Source organism: Drosophila teissieri, chromosome 2L (assembly GCF_016746235.2).
Source record: "Drosophila teissieri strain GT53w chromosome 2L, Prin_Dtei_1.1, whole genome shotgun sequence".
Classification (NCBI taxonomy): Eukaryota; Metazoa; Arthropoda; class Insecta; order Diptera; family Drosophilidae; genus Drosophila; species Drosophila teissieri.
This window is the reverse complement of record NC_053029.1, coordinates 17,574,662-17,600,021: the sequence shown is the minus strand read 5'-3', so window position 1 is coordinate 17,600,021 and position 25,360 is coordinate 17,574,662. Positions and strand designations below refer to the sequence as shown.

General features: G+C 38.5%; 2 protein-coding genes across 2 annotated transcripts; both read right to left on the bottom strand.

Annotated features, from left to right (window-relative positions):
* Positions 1–87: 87 nt before the first annotated feature.
* On the bottom strand, positions 88–4,105 carry LOC122622731 (mucin-3A). The gene is made up of 5 exons (XM_043801371.1): positions 4,029–4,105; positions 766–3,977; positions 573–710; positions 245–466; positions 88–184 (listed from the first exon to the last, which is right to left on the bottom strand). The coding sequence occupies exons 1-5, from the start codon at positions 4,089–4,091 to the stop codon at positions 97–99; spliced, it is 3,723 nt and encodes a 1,240-aa protein (XP_043657306.1). The 5' UTR covers positions 4,092–4,105; the 3' UTR covers positions 88–96.
* Positions 4,106–4,352: 247 nt separating this feature from the next.
* Positions 4,353–14,985, bottom strand: LOC122612231 (voltage-dependent calcium channel subunit alpha-2/delta-3). The gene is made up of 12 exons (XM_043785698.1): positions 14,188–14,985; positions 9,107–10,436; positions 8,704–8,880; positions 8,571–8,648; positions 8,135–8,511; positions 7,921–8,072; positions 7,273–7,778; positions 6,970–7,212; positions 6,807–6,900; positions 6,308–6,729; positions 5,917–6,027; positions 4,353–5,808 (listed from the first exon to the last, which is right to left on the bottom strand). Exons 1-11 carry the CDS (start codon positions 14,346–14,348, stop codon positions 5,917–5,919), a joined length of 3,651 nt encoding a protein of 1,216 aa, XP_043641633.1. The 5' UTR covers positions 14,349–14,985; the 3' UTR covers positions 4,353–5,808.
* Between the last annotated feature and the right edge of the window lie 10,375 nt (positions 14,986–25,360).

The window sequence follows — 25,360 nt, the reverse complement described above, 5'->3', positions numbered from 1 at the left end:
AAAAAGTCGAGAATTGGTAATTTATAAGATTCATTTTCACATTTATGTTTATTATTTTTTCTTTCAAAGATTTCTCATTCCAAATTTCTCATTCAATTACAGAAAAAAGTCGAGAATTGGCAATTTATAAGATTCGATAGTGTTCGTTTCTGGTTCAAAAGATGTTCTTTTCGAATATGTTTCTCTGTAAAATTAAATCGTGTATATAAATTATTTAACATAAAAATGTTGAAAAAATACTTACTTGTGTGGCAATGTTGATAAAGGTGTAATCTGATGCATTCCGCGACTTTTTTTATTAGTTCTACGTTTGGTAAGGAAATGTATTGATCCTCCATTTACATTAATTGCAGATAGTTTAAGTGGGAACTTTTTTATTTTTGGACTTGCGGAATTTTTAGGGATACCTTTCGTATGACCTAGATTTTCTTTTTCCCGATTGTTAAATTTTACTGCGTTGTGGTGCCTATTATAGAATACGGAAAATAATTATAATATTAATATGCTCAATTCGACAATGAGAAAGGACTGGACATACTATTCGCTTATCGTTAAATTCAAAGAATGCTTACATTTTCTCTTCATTTATTGCGCCATATCCTAGTTGTATTTTCCGGTTTCCTTTGTTTCGTATGGTTCTAGGCTTAGCAATAGTTTTGGTTCGCCGATCTAATGGTTTGCCACTTAGAAGTTTAAGAATTTTTTCCATTCTACACCAAACAAAAATTAAACTTTTTTCTTATAGAATGTGCAATATAACAATACCTTTCCTCTTGAGATTTTTTAAAGGCATAGAAATCATGATATAAAGCCATCTTTAATTGCTGAATTGCGTCTACAATTGGCTGGAGACTATTTGATACATCACTCCCCAAATTATTTACTGAGGAAGGGGTAGCAGAACGTGCTGTTACTGAAGTATTTGGGGTGTATGTCGTTAGGGCAGTAGTGGTATTCTGTGTTGGTGACGTGGTTGTTGGACTTTGTGTTGTAGAAAAAATTGTAGTGCGTTTCGTTGAAAAAATTGTGTTCTGTGTTGTAGATTGTGTAGTACTCTGAATACTACCATCCACCAATAAGTTGTACATCCTTTCAAAATTATCTAATAGCTCCAACAATTTTTCCATCGTTAGCTCAGTAATATCTTCATTGGGCTTGACTGTTGTGGAAAGAAGTATTTCCAACTCAGCTGAATCGCCGTTTACTGAATCAATATTGCCCGCGACGATTTGCTTTAATACCTCTTTTACTGTCGATATAAGCTTTGGCGAAAGTTTTCCCTCCGACTTGTCGGCTACATTTTTCAGAATCTTGCGTAATTTTTTTAAAAGTTCGACAATGTTTTTAATTTTGCCTTTATGTATTGTTGGACTATTGGTAGTTGAGTGAGATATGGTCAACCCAGATGTCGTAGAACCTTCTGTTGTTGATAGTGTTGTTGAAGGGTGAAGATGGGAGGCTGTGTCCTCTGTTATTGAAAGGTTAAAAGTAGTAGAATGGATATTAGTGGTCATTGTTGTTGGATTGTTGAATATAATTGGATAAGTCGTAATCCTCTCTGCAGTGAACTTTGTACTCCAGTTTGTATTTTCACCATCGTTAAATTTGGAAGACGAAATTTCTGTTGTTGAACGGTAAGGAGTAGTAGATTCGGAATCAGCGATCATAATTGATGAATTGGTGGTTGCTGTGAAATGAGAAGTGTTTTCTGTAGTTGACATTGTTGTATCTGTTATTTCTGTAGTATTTGAATGGACAGCAGTACTCTCTGTTGTTGAATAAGTTAATGGGGCATTAGTGGTTGTTGTTGTTGAATTGGTGGTTTTATTTGAATCATAAAATGTGCTCCCTGTAGTTAAATGGGGTGTATTTTTTATATCATTCTTGTCATTTAATAAATCGACCAGGTCTGAGAGTCTCCTTATTAAATTTTTCAGAATTTTAGTTCCATTAACATTAATCTGGTTTTGAAAGTCATTTGTGCTTGTAGTTATATCGGTAATGATTCCTGCCGTAGAAAGAGTAGTATTATGCTGGGAACTGGAGCTTTCCGTTGACGAATGGTTTGAAATAGTTGATTGGGAGATAGTCGTCGATGTGGTCGACTTGTTTGGTGTAACTGAATGAGAAGGTCTTTCTGTTGGGGAATAAGTCGTATCGTTTGGCTGGGACCTCATACTGTCTCCTGTCAAATGAGTGGTACTCGAAATATTGGTTTTGCCACTTAATTGATTGATCAGCCCATTAAGTTCTTTGATCAAATTTTCCATAATCCTAAATTTATGTCCAATATTATGATTTTTGACTTGATAGTTGTTTGTTGTTGGTTGGGAAGGCGTACTCTTTCTTGGAAAAGGATTGAATGTAGTTGGTTGGGAATAAGTAGTCATTGTTTTCGGCTTAGTGGTTGTAATTGGATGGGGTGTACTCTCTGTTGAGGAATAAGTGGTAGTAGTTGTCTGGGAGCTTGTGCTCTCTCCAGTTAAATGTTTTGTGATGGTTTTTGTAATGTTTGGTTTCTTATTCAGTTGACTGATCAGCACTTCTAACACTTTAATCAAATTAAATATATCTTTAATTTTACTGTCAGTTTCGTCGATTATTCGATTTGCGACTTTATAGGTGTTGGTAATTGGATGGGAGGTAGTGCCCTCCGTTGTCGAATAAGAGGTTATAGTCGGATGAGTATAAGTGCTTTCTGTTGTGCTATAAGTAGTATTTGAATTTTTGTCTTTATCATTTATTTGAAAAATCATTTGCCTTAGTCCCTCAATCAAATTCTCTATAATGTTAATTCGATTGGTACTATCGTCAACAGGGGGATGTGTTGTTCCAGAAGTGGTTGATGTTAGATAAGTTTTAGTAGTTGGCTGGGAACTACTTATCTCTGTTGCTGTGAAATTTTCTCTATCGCGTAATAGAATCGTCAGTTCCCTAAGGTTTTTAATCAAATTATCCGTGACCTCATTTACACTGGCACTGTTGTCCACATTTTGATTTGTATTTTGAAAAGCTTGGGAAAAGGAATCAATTAGTGATTTTTGGGTCTCTATCCACTGACTCAATACTGTTCTGATACGTGTGCTGGTGCTACCTTCTCTCAGAAGTGTTATTGATTCAAATAACTGCATAAGCATATCCTTTACAAGCATAATGTCGCGAGGAGGGATACTTCTTTCTGTATTCAGACTAGAATCATGGTCTTTCAATACTTCGGTGATCGCCTTCACGAAGGAATCTAAAAAATTGCGCTGATTTTCCGCCCACTGGAGAATCAGTTTTGATGCTTTTTCGGGAATATTTTTTGGTCCTGCCTTATCCTGCTCAGATCCAGATCGATATTTTGGCTGCAGGTCCGTATATAAATCTTTCATGATCTGCACTTCTTCTTTATTAAAATGAGATTTGGGCTTGTCCGGGTTTTGGAACGAGTGCACATTCTGCGGTTGCGGTGCTCGATAATTTTGGAATTTTGTTTTAGAGTCTTGTAAATTCTTTTCTGAAATTATATTTTCATATCCTTGTGGCTCTCCATCATGCCTATACACGGCATTATTATTTGCATATTTTCCTGGATGAAAGATGCTATTATATTTGGGTGAATCGTGACTAGCTTCTAATTGTGATGGATATTTTAAATCGTCAAGACCCTCATTGGATGATGGAACAGGAACAGGAACAGAAAATGTAAGTCCCTGCGAAAGATTTCGCTGAAGATTCCGTGGATACCTATTTGTAGGGTACCTCTTTTTAATGAAGGGTGCTAAATTTCGATCCTTAAAAACTCGCTCATCATATCCAATTGGAAGCTGTTTTCTATGATGTATATACATATTTTTATGTCGATTTGGATAAATATATTTTGTTTTGTTGTCTTGATTCGAAATATAATATCTTTCATTGGAACTTGGATTCGAAAATGAATCCTTCCGGTGTTGTTCATCCGTATATAAATTTCGCGTATCATTCTCACTTAACTGAAAGAGAACGTATTAAATTCTAATTTCCAATTGCACATTTTTCCTTACGCTTGCTTTAACTATTTTTGAAAACACACATATCAACAATGTCTGTAGAAAAAAAGAGTACATTGTTTATATTTCTCTGGCAATTAAGTAAACAAAACGTAATATTTATGGTGCTATATAATGCAAACATTACATGGACCGTTTATAATTAAATTGGTAATCATTTTCCGCCGATTTTCTGCTCCAAATTTTCATCAAATATAACTGTAAAGTCAATTGCCTAAAATAGTTGGGTTGTAAGGATTTCAAGAGGGTTGTTTAAATAATAAATATTGCTTTTTAACTTACAATTAAAAGCCATTGAAATTAAAAAACTTGTTAATATTTGTCGACGATTAGTTCATTTATTTTGCTAAGGAAATTTAAAATGTTTATCGTTTCTTATTTTTAGTGGACATTTCATATACATTGTGTATACGTGTCGAAATTTAATAAAATGTGATTAAAAGAGTCTATAACTCATAGAAAAGAACATTAACTTGATGATGAACTTGCAGCAAATCCACGTATACCATTATTACTAGATTTTGTTATGTCATATTTTTATACATTTTACAACGTTTAAACACTCCAAAAAATAAAGGTAGTATTAGTAATTCAGTTTGTTTAAAAAATTACATTTAATAGTTAACTGTTTTCATTACATTTTTCCATTCAGCCTATCATCTTAGCTCACCTTTAAAAACTCCGTCTTCTTTTGATTTCATTTCCTTGAAAATAATCTTAATTTAAATTGTCTTCATCATAATATTACATTTTTTGTTTTAGGTTTCTAGGCATAAATTCATAAAGTTTATAAATTGTTTCCACATTCGAAATACGATACAAAGGCAATAAGGTTTTGGTATTCATATAAGGTTTGGTTTCCCCTTCCATCTTCTGTGTAAATCTTGCTAAGGATTTTTGACTTAGTGTAAGGCCTGAAGAGTGCTGTAAATTATAGATGGGGTTTTCGAACTCAGTATTAAATAAGTATTGCATACTTTACAGGTGGTCCTATACTGGGTTTTATAAATCTGTGCGTTAACTTGCCGTTTTAAAAACATTATATTCAATAAAGTACACTTTACAAAACAGTACGAAAACATACGAAAAATGTTTGCCGCATTAACTTTAAATATTATCTGTATAAACCGGTTTAGTCTGCGTTCAAAAACGAAAACCATAGTTATTCTATTCGGCGATGAGAAATGGCAAATATTTCTTTACAAAAGGAAGTGTTTTGTGTACTTTTTAGCTTTTTCATCTTTTACGTGTATTATAATATTTATTCGTTTTCATTGTTGTAAAAAATCAACTAAGTTTTATAAAATTACAAAAATAATTGTCATTCGAATTATTTTTGTTCGCATTTACTAACATTTGCTAATTTATTCATTTAATATTTGGCATTGGTTGCACCATATTAATCTATCAAAATAGTCATTGAAACGTGGGTTTTTTTCTATAGGCGTTAGGTATGTATTGTATATAAAAAAACATTGCATTCATTAAGATTCTAAGAAACGGTTGAAGAGCAGCTGGGAACAAGGAAACTCATCGTGTGAAATCGTTGGTCTGTAAGTTGTCCCCTCTGTTTACAGCGGCCTTCATCATTCACTACATTTTTAAAATAAAGTAACACCCAGTTCCATAATTTTGGCGCAGTTTGTAAGTCTAAAAGTTGAAATTGTTCTTGCTTATAGTGGTTTTAGTTCCAAAGATTGTGCCAGTTTTTGTTTGTTTTGCGTTGTTCTTAAACATTCGACAAAGTATTGGACTATATGGCATGGTTTACAATCTATAGAAAACAAAAAATATATTTATATATATGTATAAATAACAAACCGATCGTAGTCGCGTATAGTACATAATAGTTGTATAGTGTATAGTTTTGTGTGCATTATACCTAACGCATAAAGCTGTACGTCAGGTGAAACACTAAAATTATGGTCAGCGGCATTAGCTGAAGCGTCAAACCCAGCCGCGAGGCATTGCCGCAATAGGTGTACAGTTCCTCCTAAACAAAAATAAAAACAATATAATTAAAAATCTTTCTAATTACATGATCTCATTTTAATCATTTAAAGGCGTTAGAGCGAGCGTGGCAATCTTGTGAAACAAACTTGAGCCGCGTCTGAGTTTCCAGAGTCCGCACGTTTAATCTTTACAGTTCTTATAGTTCCCGAGATCTAGATATCTCTTTTATACGGACAAACAGACTGACGGACATACCGACAGATGGACATGGCCTTTACAAACTTATTAAGGAATCTACTATACCATACAAAAATACTTACATCTTCGTGTACCGTATAACACTCCTCGATGCGTCGCCGTTCGTAGAAGCTCATGTTGAGCTTATAGCAGGGGAATTCTTTATCGTATTCCAACCGCTGGGGTTCGGTGGTCAGGCGAACGCTACGCGACGGCATCAGGACATTGACCACCACCAGCACCAGATTGGAGTTCGGGATCTTCTTAACCAAGAAGGGTCGAGTAGAAGGCGCTTCCACAAAGTCATTGATGCCCACAAGAGCAGATGGCTGCAGTGCATACAGAGTGGAGCGCTTGTCACACGCCTTATAGATGGGATCTGGTTCGGGTTCATCGAACATGGCGTTTTCGTCGTCACTATCATCTTTTGGCTTGGAAGCCGAAGCCTTTCCTCCATCACCCACGGCTACGTACTCGTCTTCAATCTCATCTGTATATTCCATAACTGAAAGAAGGATCAATTGAGATTATAGGATATACGGAACTTCGTTCTGCATGTTTTCGAGACAATCTGCTACTTACACGGCGCACCGTCAGCCCACCATTGAATTCTCTGGTATTGGAAAAAGAGTCGACCCACTAGCCACTTCCAGCCGAAACTTAACAATCGAAGGGGCTGGAGTAGGAACAAATATATGACATTTAATGTTTTTTATACGATTAAACTCAAATTTCTATGACTTACATGTAGCAAGCCGTGCCCATCGCTACCCGCCTTTGGCTCCTCTTTGCATTGCTCCTGGTAATCGTATACCTCTATGCTGAGGAAGATGCCCCTTTCCACCATCGCAGTCATAACATCGCCGTGGAACTCGCCAAAGAACTTGCCAGTGGTGTTGATATTCTGTCCAATCACGATGTACGCATTATTGTCAATTACCACGCAATCCACGTCGTCATCAGTGCAGATGGGCAAGCAATGGTTGCACTATAAGTTCAGCAGATATATAAGTAATTTAATGTGAAGATTTTATGTTTATCGACTTACATGATCCTCTCCTGTGATTTTAAAGAAGCGCTCCCACATCCGGGCGTGGGAGAACTGAAAGCCCACTACGCAGGCGGGAGCCTCCTTGCCACCATCCCTCGGAAAGATCGCATGCGAGGCGGTGACCTTGACCTCGCTGTCCTCCATTGGATCATCGTAGTACTTCACCGAGTAGACGAAGCTCTCCGATCGGTCCTCGTGGTGCTGCAGGATGGCACTCTTGTACCAGGTCTCGTCGATGGCCGTGGTGTGGTAGTCCCCGAATTCCCGATCCGTGTCCACCTCAACCTCTCCGAAAATAAACTGCCAGCGGGTCAGGCCACTCATGGTGGCCACAAATCGCAGATCAGCACCGAAACGCTCTATCAACTGGCGTTCCTCTTCACTCTCAAACCGCCAAACCCCGTAGCTGGAATTCGTTACCTTGGCGTCGAAGATGAGCAGGTTCACTAGCTCCTTGTTGCAATAGTAGGCATTATCACCCAGCGTTTTGCGGCCACAGTTCACTGAAATCAAAAGTCATTTGTTTAATCATTAATATGTTTCCCAATAATGGAGAAATGTGTTCATCCTTGGACTGAATAATAATAAGCATTGACTGCAGGTCTCATGTGCGGCATAATTCTACAATTTCACATTTTCACTTACGATCATCTTTGTCGTCCCAGTCGGATTCATCCTCCGCATATTGCTCTGGCCACTTCCAATCGAATTGCATCATCTTGCCCAGAAACTCGCGTAACTCCGCCTCAGGTGTTTTAAACTCATGACCCTCCAGATAGTGATATTTGCAATAAACCCTGTATATTTAATCAAATGTTTAATGCATTAATATTTCTCGGAAATTCAGGTTCACACCCACCAATCCGGATGAACTTTCCAGTTATCGCCGATGAAGAAATCCGGTATATTTATCTTCATGTGCTTATTTTTGTCAACCTCCTCGCCAACTTTGATCCAAGTTTTGCCATATTCGGTGGGCATTACGATGCCCAAGGTGAATGGGGTGTTGGGCAGGGGGGCAAAAAAGTAGTCCTGCTTCTCCTCGGAAACACGGCGCATCTTGTCGTAGTGAAACTTGACGGATATGCTCTTGAACTCATTGGCTTCGTGGCGCACCATGGCGCTGCGAATATGCAGAATGGATTCGCCCGGTTCCCGCGGACTTTGGTCCTCGAACAGGTGCTCCACTTCGGTGAAGTCGATGCTGTTGTAGTTCGGATTCATCTTCCCATTGGTCTGGGTGGTTGATATAAGAATAAATACACATGTACACCGGTTGATGTGATTCAGCTTACCCCAATGGGTCGTAGATCGGGATGCAGCAGAACATATCCATTGTTGGACACCACAAACGAGTAGCCATTAACACCCAGCTGTAAAATACTGCCCAATTAGTATCAAATATTTTGGCTAAACTCATTTTCCCACCTTGTAGGGCAGTGTCAACTTGTCTATATCTTCCACGGGCACGTCTGTCCCTGCGACTCCTAACAGACGTGCCCTCGGATTGGTGAGGTTGGCGTGGCGATAGAAGCGATCGAAGGCGGGCACTCCCACGGATATCATTAGGCGAGGTCGTTTCTCATTGGACGTTTTTGGATCGTACTGTATAATAATATATAATATAATATATTAATAGATAATAATATCATGTTTTTTTTTCATATTGTAAATGGTTGTTTTGAAATGGAATATTCATATTTGTACTCTCATATCAAGTTTGATATCAAGCCTACAAGTATAAATATTGTTTCAAACTAGAACTATTCCAAGGAGTTCGACTTTATATTATTTAATCATATTAAATTATTTTTTGAGTTCAGGCTCTAACCGTTTTGTCGGTGAAGGCGTGCGTCCAGGTGGGCGGATGCTGGTCGTTCTGAAGCACCAAGGGCGTGGCAATGACGTCTACGTACTTCAGCACCTCTTCGTGGACCTCATCCAAAGTTTGGACATGCGAGTAGTATCCCCGATTAAGGCAGGCCATCCACTGGATTTCGCGCACCTTGGTGACCTCCTTGCCCAGCAGATAGGTGAACACACGGGTGTCCATCTGCGAGGTTCCATTTTCGCCGTTGCCCCAGTTGTACTTCTGAAAGACTTCGGTGGTATTTCCAGCCACTCCGTCGGTGACCAACATAATGGCCTGGTTGCAGGTAGAATTGGTGGCACAATGGCGACTATCGTAGTATTTTCGCAGCAGTTGGAAGGCCGTATCGTAGGCCAAGGTGAGATTAGCATAACCTTCTGGATCGTCCAACAGTTCGATCTGCTGGTTGAAGACCTCTATGTTCTCGGGGGTCGCCTGGACGAGGGCTCCATTGAAGCAGGGTATTATGTCATTTACCTCACTCGAGTACCGCAGAATGGTGAAAAAGTCGTTATTGGAGAAAGTGTCTAAGATGCTGCGAATGGTAAACTTTGCCACATGATGCCGGAAACCCGTCATTGAACCCGAATGATCCAGCAGGATGACAATGTCCTTTGAGCAGGTGGCTGTCTCAATGTACCAAGACCTCTTGCGGCAATCATAGGTGTCGGCATCATCCCGATTTGGTCTGGTATCAGTCCACTGGGCAGCCGGATAGTGACGCAGGATTCCCGTATCGGAGCCAAAGTACTGCCAAGATAAGGCCGGATCGGATTGGTAGTTCTGCCGAAACACCTCGTCCAGATGCTCGGACCACATTATGGTCTTTAGAACACGCTCCGATCGATCCCATATATTCGATGGCACGTGCACTGAACTGTGTTCCGTGTCCACTGGCGTATTGTAGAAGTGTGTATCCGGATTCAACTCCATATTCCTATACATCCAGTCGTACTCAGCCTCTTTCGGTTCCAGCTCCTCGGAACTATTTCCATTAAAGGTTGAATACTTGCTAGAGATGTAGGTGAAGTTAGTCAGCGCATAAGTGAGATTAAATTCAAAGTTCTCGTTGACGTATTCCGCCCGCTCCTGGATGCACCGCACCGCATCCATTTTCCTCGCCAGCATCCTGCCCACATTTTTGGTAATAGACTTAATCAGCTCGGTTCCGTTCTTCAGCTCCACACGGGCATTGTACTCCTTGTACTTCTCCTTGATCTCCTGCGACTTGGTGATCTTCTGCGCCAGCGCGAACAGCTCATCGCCGAACTGGGTGGCCCACTTGCCGACGCTGCAATGAACAGATGGTACATAGATTAGGTACATATAAATATAGGACATATTACATTCTAGAATAATTTGTTCCCTCTTATGTGAGTTCTTCTGTGTTATAAGAATTATTTTAACTTTATAAAAAATAATAACAAGTCATTGAAAGTGCAAAGCCCATTTTTGTACTTAATTGGTGGGGTTATCCCCTGACAAAACTTGTTTTGTATATGCCTCCAAACTTGCAATCCAATTAAATTCCTTTGTAAGTTATATCCACACGAAGTGCAAAACAGTAAACAACACTGCCCCGACGTCAGAATTGCGCCAGCTAGGTGCCAACCACCTGTCCGAGTTCCACTAATTCAATTAGCGCACATGTTAGCCTGTGGTGTATAGGAGCTGGGGGTGGTTTGTGGGCGGTGCTCGCACCTTCCTTGCACCGCACACCTGCTCGCAATATGTATGTGACAACGCCGTCTTCCTGGCAGCGCAGTCGGCGTTTCACCACGAGCAGCTGTTTCATGTTGAGAAATCAACAAGTGCCTGCGCGCGCACCTTCGCTCTTTTTCGCTCTCTTTCCCTCTCTTTTCCCTTTCCCTTAAAAGACGGACTTTCTCTTCAGAATGTAATATGTTTTCGGGCCGATTCCATTAGTTAATGCATTCGAATAGCAAATATTAATGAAACTACTGGTTGCGAACGTTGTGGGCGTTAAGTGGTTCTGTGAGAAATGCATTCAGGTTGGTAAGTTGGCAAGTTGAAATAATAAAACAAAAATATCTCCACAATTATTAGTTAGATGGATTATGCTTGCACAAGACAACTCCAACTACCACTAATAAGAAAATATAAACATTTAAGTAACTAATTATTATCGAATTTAAAAGGTTTTCTTAGAATAATGAAACTATTACAAATTTTAATGTAGGGGGGATAATAATCATTACTTTAATTAGATTTTCTTTTTGGCAATCAGTAGTGAGAAATCCGAAATTTACATTTCATCCGAAAAAAGTAAAGGCCATTTAGGAATATGGCATTAATTTGAAATACCTCAATGAAGGCTATTTGGCATTAGATATATTTGCGAAGATAAAAGTACAATTTAACCGTGTTTATATGAAGTTTTTGAGGAGTTTGTATAGTGGAGTTTGCTAGTGTATATTTGAAAACGTGTTAATAATTTATTTAGCCAACGCATTTGCTTGACAACCATTCGCGTGAGAGTTTGGCATTAACTATAAACATTTAAAGGCATTCTGTGCTAGTGCCTGCGCATGACCGCACTATTTTCTTGCCGCTCTTCAGCTCTTTTCGGTGCGGGAAATCTCTTGACGTAGCTTTTGATGTCGCCGACGCAGCCGGCGGCGCTGTTTCGGCCATTTTCATTTTACTTCTGTCGCTAACGTTGCCTTTGACACAGTTATTCCGCCAGCCCCGAAGCACCCCGATATATGCCCCTACGTGCCCCCATGTCCCCTATACTCGTATATTCCCCGCACACTCTCAAGTGTTTTGGCCCGGTCGGCGCTCGGTAAAATTGTTTTTGCCGCTGGTTGGTAGTTGAAAATGAACGATGCCTCTCTGGCTTTTATTGCGTTCTGGAGTTGTTCAATTAATTTGCCCATATTGCTTTGTCGTATCTCGTTTGTCATTGTTTTAGGTGGCCCTTGTTAGCTCCGACCACGGAAAATGGGAAAACCATTAGCACTCGAGAAAAATGTATCACTTACAGAGCTCATGGGATCGCTACCAAAAATGAAATCTCGTCACCACATGAAAATTTCTCTGAAAACTTTTAATACGCGCATATTTTATAGGACTTGGCCATCTCAATTTGAACAATATTTTCTATTTAAGATTGAATTTTTATTACGGCTCCCTCGGGCATAAATTGCTATATTCTATTAACGCTCGCCTGGCTGCAGTGCGCCAAAAATCCCAAATTCCCATTAAATATTCCTTGTAATGCGAACGGATATAAAGCGATTTTCGGTCTCTGCTCGTTTCCATGCCGCAGTTTTGTGGCTATTTGGTAGAGCTAATTTGGTTGGGGAAATTTTATTATGGGGTTTTTGGTCTTTAATATTTGATTATTTATCTATCCATGATGTAGTTCGCTAATTGGACATTTACTTTATTATAATTTATGTGGCCCGCTAAACTTTTTATGAATCATTTAGATTTGCTTGCGTATTTCTGCAATGGAGTATATATAAAGCTGATATATAAACCATTATATATTACTTTTTACTGCAAAATCACTGAAACTATATGTGGTCCATTCATTTGAACCGTATTAATCATGAGGGCCCCAAGCTTTCAGCAAATCGTTAGCAAGCACAACAGATTTTGGTTTCCCTAGGTCCCCTGTTTACTTTAATTAATTGTATGTCTTTTAGCCGTGTGTTTGGTGGCCTCAAACAAAATGTCCGATAAATTATTCATTTAGCGTAAATAAGCATCAGTGATTCTACCTTTTCACGTCATTGCTAAAGTCAGCATGTCAGAAATACAATTTTCATGTGACTTAGTAAAAACTTGGGGAACACAACAAAAATTGCGACCGTCTAGCGAGGGAAATAATATCCGGGGGAGAAACGTCTAGAGACCATAATGAGTAAAAATGCTGACGCACAAAGTAAAATAGAAGTGTTCAAAACAAGAGACAAGACGCTTAAACACGCAACGAAAAATGACGGAATAAATAAAATAAGGCATTTAGACCTTAAGAATACCTTACTTTCAGGTAATACATTAATTTGTACATCTAACCACTTACTTCCAATCATCTTTCGTTTGATGTATAATTGGGAAAAGTGTGCAATAATATTAGTTTCAATTAACCAAAGTCCCAAGTGGAGCTTATCACAAAACTTCGAATCTAGTCCTCTGATTTTGGTAGATAAAATCAATGAATGCAAATGCCTAAGTGATTGTGTTTGTGAAACCCAAACTAAGGACTAATCATTGTTAGTGGTTGTCTTAGCAGCTTAGCGGCACAGCTTAATATTCACAAGTAGCAAAACACTTGCATATCCTTCACTTATAAACGTCTTAAGCTGATACTGAGAAATTTTGTTGAATGAAAACCAGTAATTAAAACAACTTAAGTTGAATTATCAATAACCGTTTTCCTTTCAGCTACGTTTCGTTTAGCTATTAAGACTCATAATAGTTGTCATATAACTTTAGATCTTATGAAAACGAAAACCACTTATATGTAGAACATTAAAATAAATAATTACATTCAAGTCCCAGATGGCCATTTCTTTATTCAACCAAATCAAATGGGAAACTTTTAAGCACTTAATAACGTACTTATGAGGAAATTATGATAAAAACTACAAAATAAATTAATGTTTTATGAATGTAACGGATTAAAAAAACATGAAAATCAGCGATAACTAAGGGCTTTATTATTACTTTGAAGTTTTAAAAAATACAGAACCACTTTGACCCGCAATCGCCTGAATATAAGCCTATTCACAGCCGGCAGTCGAAAAAGCCCATTTTGTGCCCACAGGGAATATTGTGTAGACTAATAAAAAGCCGCGCGACAGCCAACGAAATTAGCATAAATGTACGAAAAATTAACGAGCGACGTTGACAACGAGATGAGGGTGGCGGGCACGCCCCGTAATTGACTGCTTTTCAAAGCCCCATTCCCATTTTCCCTTTGTCGACATTAAAATCCTTGCGTGTCTCTTAAATGTAAATATCCTGCTGACCAATTACCACCTGAGGGGGGTGGCAGATGACAGACTTACGCTTCGTCCGCCGCCGAGGCCTCCGCCCAGTGGGTGGAGGTCGAGGGGAAGGTGCCGCCATGCGGCCCGCAAATCAGCAACAACAACAGCGGCTGGGAGAGAGAAAATGCGGTCAAAATGACAGCGAAATGTGTCATCAACTTTTCGCATAAACCAAACATTTTTCTCGCATTTTCCTTGTTTTTTTTCGATTCGATTCTCGCTGGTATTGTTCCTAGGGACTATATCGTGGCATTTGGCCCCGTTTCTGGTCAAGCAGGCAGGCGGTACACTTTGAAAAACACGAAATACCACTTCAAAATTGATATACAATTTTGGGTGGAGTCGCAACGTCGACTGCGACGCAAGCAGAGCTTTTCTTTTCGCTCTCCACCGCACACAGGCACACAAACACGCCGAACGGCACACGGGGCGTATGCGTAATGCGAATAATAATAACGATAATAACTGCGATTAACGCGAGCCCGTGGAAAGCGCGATTCTATTCATTTCATTTTTTCGGTGCGCCTTTGAAAAGTGGCCACGATTTTCGTAATTTATTTTCGTATTTTAGTTTTTCTCAGAGCTGCGTGCGTTGAAATTTTCTATATATAAACGGCGGGGCTCCGAACGGTTTGATTACACATATGGAACACACTGTCGTTTGTGACTGTACGTGTGTGTGTGGACGGGCGATGTTAAAATTTCCGCGGTTTTCCCGTTTTTCCGTGCCACGAGCCGCCGACGTCGAAGAGCTGCGAACAACTGAATCGGATTTCTGGCAAACGTAAAATGCCAGCTCTTCTCTTCAGGACAATCCTTGCTCTTGAAAGAGAGTCCTATATTTAGTCTCTCTCCTTGTTTACATTTTGAATGTCTAAAACAGCTGTTTTCGTGGATTTTCCTTTATCTATTGATTTTGTCACAAGGGAACTCGTTGATTTTCCCACGCGTATCTTCTTTGTGCTGCTTGTTCACAACAGAGAGGAGAGTTTTCCGAACATTTCAAAGAGCTCTCGAAAAGAGAAATATCGAGATTTTCACACATCAAGAGTTTTTAAAATTATTTTCAATGCCCATTGATAGTATTTGTAGCTTTGTTGATTCAAGGGACTCGTATATTTGTGTAAATATACGTCGAATTGATTTTGATTAAATATATTAGCATTAATTATATTTACCAAAAATGTTGAAATTAGGTTAACAGTTTTTAAGTTTAAATATTTGTACTACGCAAAGGAATTTAAGAGACTATTTAAATCTTTAAAGCTTCAAAAAGGAATTTCTGTTGATTCAGCTTAACAATACTAAGTAATTAGTACCGTATTTAAATCTTTAAATTTTTTAAAAATGGAAATGAGTATGAGATCTATTAAAACTGTCCCTTTAGAGCTATCTACTTGCATATTGCATGAACCTCGAAAACTGACTTTTGGGGCCCTTCATCTTGCCATAATTCCGGTTGAAGTATTCAGTCTGCGTTTAGCAACAAAATCCAATTTTGGTTAGCGTAAAAACAGAAAAAAACAGAGACACACATGCGAGGCGGCAAAGTTCAAGCGCGCCTACCGCACATCAGTAGCATATCCTCACCGAAAACCATCCGCATATATGCACACATATAAGCACACACACACGTAGAACTTCTGGCAAGGACGTGCAGGATGCCAAGCACCAGTTCACATTTATGTGGAGACAGGGTCAGAGGTTTCCATGATGACGATGACAACGCACTTAGTCAAATTTTTAATGAACTCAACAGCGTTTTACTTTTACACGGAGCGCCACTGCTAGCGGAAAGTTAGAGTTTTTCGACTAAAAGATACCCGTTATACTTAAGTTTTTTGTAATACTGGATTTATTGTAAACCTCTTTTCCTAATGAAATGGTGAAAGTGGTGGTTGTGAAACTTCTGATTTGGCCATGAAGCTAATAATACTTTTTTCAATGTATTAAAAATGCATTAATTACACGGCAAGTAAAAAAGCTTGTTTGTCCTTGCGGTGCTGAAGCACAAATTTAAGTTCTGCCATTCACTATTTACATATTCATAAATATGATATACCCGCCCTTTTAATAAAATGAGAGGTGCAAAACCAACAACTAGAGAAGCGTATGATGGAGGGCCCTTTCGGAGTGTAGTTGCCTGCAGTTTGTACTGACAAAAGGTGGAATGCAAAAAGAGGAAAACTTTCAGTAGTGGCATTTCAGGTATTTTTCCCAGGCTCTAGCCACTGCAAGCTGGCTAAATTGCGAGCATGCTTTTGCGGGCACCCATCCTCCAAAACCTCATGTTAATGCTCTCGTAATTGTGGCAGCTGTAGAACACGTATCTGCCGGATGAGAAGCAGTGTTACTTGTGTGTGGTTGGTTCAACACTGAAAAAAGTGGTCCGAAACTATTTTATCAGTCTATTTTTAGATTGTTCCTTACAACTTGTTCACGTTAAATACACCGATCAGGTTAACCAGCACTAAACATTTTTGCTTGCGAAAAATGATATTTATTTAGCTTTCCCAAGTGTATCAACAACGTCACGTCTGCCGGCTCAAGTGGGCGGAAAGTGAGCCCCAGAAAAACCGCAAAATGTTGGCTATGCGCATTTCATTTGCATTTGAAATTATGAGCAGCCCAAAATTGCGGCCTGTTTTCCGCTGTTGACTCTTTCTTCACCGATAGCCGTTGGTGGAGACTGCCAAAAACTTTCGAGAACTTATATGAACGCACTTCAATTAGAGACAGATAGACCAGAAAAGAATTTCCAATCGAGTCGAGCGCCTTGAAGCACATAATCAACTTTTGGCAGTTCGCAACTTTTTTGTCAGCCAAAAAACCCCGAGGGCTATGCCATCGGTAGTATTTCGCAACATCAAAATTCGTTTCCTTTTCCCTTTAAAACAGGGTGCTTAGATAATTTGTATTCCATTATGGGTTTCAAGTTATATTGTTTCAGATAAAAGCTATTCTAAAGGGGCTCAAAACTGATTTATGTCTTTAAAAATACCATTATAGAATAAATGCAATGAGTTCTAAATTCAGTTTATAAAAGCACTTCCGCTTGCGGAACCCTGTGGCCATAAATTTTCTAAGAGAAAAACCTATTTGAGTTCGCCCCTTCACCTCCACCTGCTGTTTACTACGGTCACCAGTGCAACAACAAAGACAAGAATGACAATAAGAAAAAATCCAAAATAAGTACCAAAAAAGTAGGTTGACATCGAGTGTCAGTTGCCATTTCCATTTTACTGTTTGGATTGGTGCCAGTTTTTATCCTTTCTGTCAATTTCCCGTACACAATTTTGGCAATGTCCGCGTGAATCTTTTATATGTTTATGGTAACGAAATAGATACGTGTATAAACTATTAACACTAAACGTAAACCCAAAGTACTCAAAAATAGAACGTATATTCTTGAATTAAGTCTTTATTTTTTATACTATTAGTTTTCTTGTTTTTATTAAATACATCCTTAAAATTAAGGAAACACATGCAAAACATTAATACCTAGCAAAAAATTTCACTCTTATATGTAAAAAGGGCATTGTCTTTTCTGGGCTCAAATCAAAGTGTTCATCTTCTGATAGGTTCATCTTTCCGTTATTGGTTTCTTGTTTTCTCACAGTTGGCTAGCTTCGTTTTATAGTCGCTTGGCACATCAGCTTCATTTCGTTGTGACCACAAGTCCTTTACCCGAATTTTTCATGTATGGCTGCCCAGTGAGCGTAAATAACGTGAGCAACCCAAAGCGTGTAAAAAGTTTTAACAAGCTAACATGTTTCGAATATTCTATAATGTCCTTTCTACCACGTTCTGGTTCACGTTCATAGCCGACAAATCGTTTCCAGGGCTGCAGGGCTTATTGGACTTTCGGATGTGATTTAATTAAATTGGGATCGGTTAGAGTTTCAGCTTCGCACTCGGCTTTAATTGCATATCAATTTTGCAGACACAAACACAAAAATGGGAAAAACAATACGATGAAGTCTGGTCATTAATTATGTCAGATCTGGCTAAAGTCTAAAGGCCAGCAGTTAACTGAGAATCGAGTGTCAGAGCCATTTCGGCAGGGGAAGTGGCATAATTTATGGACTGGCGGCCATTTCATGGGCGTTTGCTTCCCGGTAAATTATGGCACCCGTACGTGTCCTTTTGTGTCCTTGTATAATTTCTCTCCAACTGACAATGACACTGACGCATTTGCTTGTTGTTTTTGCTCTCACATTTGTCCCTTTAATGCCAGCATCCATTATGTTTCGAATGCGAAAATGTTCTCATTAGCCCGTTGTCAGAATTGAATTAATTTATATAGGAGCCAATTCTGCTAATTAGTAATTGCTGGTATTATTTCTTGTCAAACAAAATAGCCCTGTCAATTTCTGGCTTTTGGTATTGTCGATTTGTGTCGGCTTTGTGGTTGCTTTTGGAATATAAAACCGCTAATTTGCTGCATGATTTGGCAATGAGGGACAATTTTATTACACCTGTGTAGCTTGAATATACAGTTACAATTTATAAAGCAAAGAACATCATTTGTAAAATGTTAAAGTTATATGGTACTGCTTATTAAATTTTAAATTTTACTATTAGAGTGGAATTGATAAAAAGAATGTACGAAAATCTTATCAAAAAACACTTGTGCACGCAGCTTTCATCGGATTTTATACGATAAGCACGAAAAGTTGTGACAATGTTTTTGTGACCAGCATAAGCTTACTTCGGCGGGATTCGTTTTGCTGAAAACGCTCCGCAATCTATTGGATACATTTTGCACTTTCGTTTTAATTAGGCGAAAGAGCTTTTGGCCAGATTTCCTTTTGAGCCCATCGGTCGGGCACTTTACCTAATTTATCTTTTCAATGGCACCCCTTGGCCCAGCCATGTTCAATTAGTTTGACCCACTTTTTTGAAACAAATGAAAATGAGAAAGCCCATCCCCTAACCCCTGCCAAAAACGTTGCGATTAATGTTAAATTGTTTTCGGGTTCAAATTTATGGCAACTGCTTCAACGCCTCGGGGCTATGAATAGATTCGATTTTCAAAGCAAATCGATAATTGCTTTGGCTAAGCCGCAGATTCACAAGCTTAATTACGAAATTAGATTCAATGAACCGCACATTAGCCTTGGGAGTAATGAAAACCGGGTGAAAGCTCCTTCATTGTCAGCCGATTTTGGCATATCCCTAATCAATTATCTGCTACAAAAGCGCGATGTCCATGGAACTGGAAGTTGACAACTCCTGAAGAAATGCCGGGCGATTTACCTTGTTGTTGGTAACCTTGATGGACAGGCTCAGAGGAACAAACTCCTTTCACCCACATCCCACAAATATTGGGGGCGTGGCACACCACTTGTCCTGGGTTCCGGGAGGACTCCTGTCCATTGTCCTGCTGACTGATGATGGGGAGGTATGATTTATGGGTCTAGGGCTCTTCGTTCCAACATGCGAAGAACCTATTGGTTTTCTTTTTACTGGGCTCCAATTTTTCGATGACATCGAAAAAACGTCACTGCAGATGGCTTATAATCGATGAACAAAAGTTGTGAACTTTTTTTGGCCGAGTTGGGTCAGCGATGGCTTTAAAACTGGAACCTCTAGCGGAAATTGATGGAATCATTGATCTGGTTTGACGGGTTTCACTGGACTTCCGAAAATTTGGCCTAGACTAGAGTAAAAAGTACGGAAAGATAACGTGACATAAAGTTTAATGTACACTTTAAAATAACGCCAACAAAGTCTTGCATAACTTTTTTAACGCCTCAAATCTTTATGAACTACATTTGCATTGCGGATTATAAGGCCATATTCTTCTTTGCTAATCATGTAACAGCTTACATATTATTTCACGGTATTTCCTTCAATCGTCACCAAGTTAAGCAAGTACATTTGCACAAATAAGTATCTAAGGTTAAGCTCACTAAATAAATTCTCATCGAGCATGGTCCCATGTTTCCTACTGCACACATATGAGAACGATTGATAAGGCTTTGGCCATTAGGTCAGTACACTAATGACGGACAAGGAAAGCCAACAGAACATCGTGTCGATAAGGACGAAGAGAGCACGGGAAAGCAGAGAGTTGACAAGTGTCAAGATTGCCTTGTCATTGTGCAGTTAAAGAGCAAACAACGGCAGGAAGCCGTCGAGGGGGGGAAAGGACATGCATCCTTTAGTTGCAAGTGACATTGCACGGCAGGTTCTCTGCTCATCAGCGTTGAGTCACATTACACTTACAATTGCAATTACAGAAAAGCGTGATTATATGGATTATATCGAACGGCATTACAATACGTTTGGTTTTGAACTATCATTTGAAAACGAACACATTTAATGTTTGAATGAATTGTGGCATTCTCGTGTACACCTTTAAGTAATTTTAATAACTTTAATAATTTGTTCTTAGGCCTAAAAGAATGAGATAATCTGGAAAATCCGTGCTCCACGCGAAATGAGGTGTTCTTTTTGTTTTGTGTACTTGCCCTATGCGTTTTGTCATCCATGTCGATTGAGGCTCTAAGTGCCTATAAAGACATCCGCTTTTGTGGCGAAGATTGGCGCCATTGTCAACACTTGACCAACAGTTTGCCCTGTCGGTATGCGAATTCCGGACTGAATATTCATAGGCCAATGTGCTAGTGGGAATCTCGTCATCCATGCATTATGCAATTGCAGGCATCGTCGTCATCATCATCATCGTCATCTCAATGGTAGCAGTGACAACAATGCCAATGGTGCTGGCTTTGACGGATTCAACCGGCACAGAAATAAATGGGAAAAAGGTAGGATTGCCATTTCGAAATGGCACTGAAATTGTTTCTGGGTTTAAAAAGAGTCGCTGCTTGTGCTGAATCGATTTGAGGCATAAATGAATATCAAATGGGCAATCAAGGAAAACGCTGTAAAAAGTTTTATGTGTGAATTTTATAAACTTCGGTGCAACTTTTACAACAGACATATCTGTTTATGAACTAAAGGTTACTAAAAACTACAATTACTTTGGGAGATATTAAAAGCAATACCTAATTCTTTCCTTCGTAATGTAGTTATACCCGTTACTGGTAGAGTAAAAGGGTATACTAGATTCGTTGAAAAGTATGTAACAGGCAGAAGGAAGCGATTCTGACCATATAAAGAATATATAATTTTGATCAAGATCAATAGCCGAGTCGATCTGGCCAAGTCCGTCCGTCTGTCTGTCCATCCGTATAAACGTCGAGATCTCAGGAACTATAAAAGTTTAGAAAGTTAAGATTCTACATTCAGACTACACAGACATAGATGCAGCGCAAGTTTGTCACGGCCACTATAACGCCCACAAAAGACCCAAAACTGCCACGCCCACACTTTTAAAAAATGTTTTGATATTTATACCCTTTACTCGTAGAGTAAAAGGGCGCAAGTTTATCGATTCATCTTGCCACGCCCACAAACCGCCCATCACTGCCACGCCCACACTTTTAAAAAATGTTTTGATATTTTTTCATTTTTGTGTTAGATTTTTTTTTTACCGATTTGCCAAAAAATTGTTTGCCACGCCCACTCTAACGCCCACAAACCGCCAAAAACTGTCAGTGTTGAAGACTCTCCTTCGCACTTCCACTAGCTGAGTAACGGGTATCAGGTAGTTTTTAAATTTTTTTTATTAGTATTGTATATTTCTATCGATCTGCAAAAACACTTTTTGTCACGCCCACCCTAACGCCCACAAACTGCCACTTTTGAAAAATGTTTTGATATTTTTCACATTTTTGTTATTCTTGTAAATTTTCTGTCAATTTGCCAAAAACTCAGAGTACAAAAATCCGCTGGTATCCATAAAGTAACTTTTTTTTTAGTTTGTATTTAATTGGTCAAACACGCTTCTCGCAGTTTGAATTTGTATATTGTATGTTAAATCCCTTAAAATACGATTTGCTTTAACAAAGTGCGGTTCGTTTAAAAAGATTGTTCACAAAAACATTAAAAGTTCAAAAATTAGTAATAATAACACATTGTAATTTTCTTTAACTGGTTTAGCCTACCAATATTAACATAAATAATTAATTGCCTACATCGCACTTTGAAATTAATTCGCTTTTGGCGCATATGTATGTATTATCGATTCACATCCTTAGAAATCAGGATGGCAACGCCCGGCATCCTTAGAAATTGCGATGGCACCGAGGTGCGATTGCCGCAAAAGATCGTTAATTTAAAAAATAACACAACTTAGGTTTTTTAATAAATGCGGTATTTCTGTGAGTATCCACTAACTAAGATTTAGTTCGATATTTTTAATTAATCTAAGTATTTTTAAAAAAGGGCTGCTATTATTTCTTTCAAAGACTTTTGTAGTTTGTCGAACATTTTTTAAAATAATTTAAATGCTTTATAAAAAGTTATAATATGTAACATTATATTTAAAGTTCGTAATAACCATCAAACAGTGCTTTAAACTAAAAACAAAAGGAAAATCTGAGTAGGGTGACCATTCGATAAATAAATCGATATAAATCGATAGTGGTGGGTGTCTTGCGTAAATATAAGTTTTGTTAAAAGCTTTACCAAAGGAGTCTAGGATAAAAGCTGTTAATCTTGAAAAGTGAACAACTAACAAATATTTCAAACATTTATTTTAACCGCCGGTAGAGGGATCCAATTATAATAAATAGTAATTAAAACGACTTCCATCATTGGTTAAATTTATTATAGGGACACCAATACCAATTATAGAATGACTTCAAGTCTAAGAATCAAACGATTTTGCTAACAATGTTAAATTTGTCTTCCCTTCCAATTAAAGCAAACGACGTTAACTAATTCGATTGATTACAATTAATGAGCACAAAGGCGAAATGGGGGGTTATTATCTTCATTGGAAGCTTAATGAAAACCAATCGAGTATATTTCAATAGGTTTAAGCGAAAACAGCAACACAAAAGCGGTAGCTGCTCCAAAAACAACAATCAATTGCAGGAACAACAATTTACAAAAATGACCTCAATTTGATTGTTTTCAGGAAGTTCAGCGGTGCGTATGTGTAAGTGCACGATTGTATGTGTTGAAGGCCATGTGTTTGCAGGTGAAATGCATGACAAATATTCAATTATTTTCCATTAGGGCAGCATCATTGATATAAATGCAATTCTGGCATGCGTAATTAAATTGCATTTGATAATTTCAGGCCCAGTGCAAAACGATTTTCATTAACCCAACATGATCAATTTATTATCCATCGTAGTGACGAATGCGTTTTGCAGGGATGTAGGCAGGATTTAAAAATAAAACTCACAAAAATTCGTTTTTCTGGATTTAAAAAGGAAGGATTTAACGCGATTCTTTAGCTTGTCTTTATTAAGCCAAATTTTTAAATTTAACTTATTTTTTAACTTTTATTGTAACCACATAATTTAATAATTTGATTTACAGTGTTCCGTATAATTCCGACTTAACATTCATAGCAGTACTCAGAAGAATTTTCATTCATCATGCATTCGTGGGTATGCCTTACAAAATATTTTACAATAATAAATAGCATAGAAGTATGCGCAACACGCAATAAAAGTAAAAATGGGCGCAACAATGAGGACGCCACATCAGAGAAAAGGAGTTCAAAGGACATTGCAGCAGTGGTCAGGCCATTGTCGCGTTGCATCCTCCAACGGAGTTGGATAGTTTGAAATCCGACAGAAAGTCTGTCCCCTGCTGAATGGATGCGATTCATGGGAGCGGACAAATACCAGGATTATCATTTATTCACAACAAACACTCACTCACATGCCGCTGCTCATTCGCCCCATGGCTTCCCCTGTGGTAATGGACCCGCCAAGGAGTCCGGAAAATGGCAGCTGGACAAACTCGAGTTGAGGGCTTGAGCGGGGAACCACTATGGATAATTTCATTAAACAGGAGCTTAATGAGTGTTCGAGGTACAAATTTAAGATCCTGCTGGCTAGCTAACTAAAATTTCTATGAAGATGTGAGCGATGCGAACTAAAAGAAGAAAAGATTTTAATTTTAAGATAAAAGAAATATGAAAAACTAATATTTATTTTATAGTTTCTGTATTATTTATATTTCTGTATTTTTAAAATTTTTATGAAGATGTGAGCGATGCGAACTAAAAGAAGAAAAGATTTTAATTTAAAGGTAAAATAAATATGAAAAACTAATATTTATTTTATAGTTTCTGTATTATTTATATTTCTGTATGATGAGTATTTGATATAATATCTTTGCCAAGCTCCTATTTCTATCGTTTGTTCCATCTGACTTCTGAATAGTATTGATAGGCTTTTAAATGTAGACAAGTTAACTCAGGGCGTAATCCCAAATATGTAAATATTCAATGCTTATGTCAAACATGCCAGACAAGAATTTAAACTCAAATTCCTCAGCGGTCAGTTTTTCAAATATTTTCCTTTTTTTTTGGGGGGCACCCACGTTGGAGCATCACGTAGGCCGGGATGGGATCTCCCCAATTACTCCGCATAGTTTATGGTCATCAACCAGTAGTCTACGAGCGTTGAAAACTTTCTGCTGCGAACCCAAACGTACGAACATACATATTTTATAAAATTTAATGCTGCTGATAATAAAATGTGCACCAAGCGGGACACAAAAACACACACACCACGACGAGTGATGTTTGTGCCAAAGTGCAATGCGCATAATTCATGTACTTAAAAGCGTTAAATAGAATGCCAGAGCAGAGGGACTGGGTTCGGAGGAGGGGGGGCTGAAATCGGACGGCGGCTGAAATGGGCGTACAGTAATAAGCCTAATATGTATGTAAATTGTGGACGCAGAGGGCCAAAAACTGTGGCAAATTGCCTGGTCAAAACCAAAGCCATCCCGAACAGCCTCCATGTCTTCTGGTGTGTCAAAATTTATGAGGATTGCGTGACCTTCGTGCAGTTGTGCGTGATAAATCAATTTCATTGCAATTTGTAATTGTGTAAAATGTATTTTCAATTGGCCCGGCCCAACGCAGACAGAGATGGTTTTCGTGGGTGGGTGATGGGTTGGTTGGTTGGTTGGGCTGGGTTGCATTGGCCTGGTCTGGAATGGTATGGTATGGTCTGCTCTGTTCTGGTCGGAGATGGCGACGGAAATGCATGATTTTGGTCACATTTCCAATTGTCAATGAGATTTCAAATCTCCGAGATTTATGCGTTGCAGTTTCACCAGGCGCACACACAATGACCGTTTTGTG

What these genes read in the sequence shown, in the direction of transcription:
- LOC122622731 (XM_043801371.1), bottom strand. Translation starts at nt 4,091, where the DNA reads ATGTACTCTTTTTTTCTACAGACATTGTTGATATGTGTGTTTTCAAAA. An exon ending in CAAAAATAGTTAAAGCAAGC is followed by an intron (nt 3,978 to 4,028) that starts GTAAGGAAAAAT and finishes GTTCTCTTTCAG; the next exon opens with TTAAGTGAGAATGATACGCG. An exon ending in TTATCAACATTGCCACACAA is followed by an intron (nt 185 to 244) that starts GTAAGTATTTTT and finishes TTAATTTTACAG; the next exon opens with AGAAACATATTCGAAAAGAA.
- LOC122612231 (XM_043785698.1), bottom strand. Translation starts at nt 14,348, where the DNA reads ATGTTTGGTTTATGCGAAAAGTTGATGACACATTTCGCTGTCATTTTG. An exon ending in CTGGGACGACAAAGATGATC is followed by an intron (nt 7,779 to 7,920) that starts GTAAGTGAAAAT and finishes TTTTGATTTCAG; the next exon opens with TGAACTGTGGCCGCAAAACG. An exon ending in AAATCACAGGAGAGGATCAT is followed by an intron (nt 7,213 to 7,272) that starts GTAAGTCGATAA and finishes CTGAACTTATAG; the next exon opens with TGCAACCATTGCTTGCCCAT.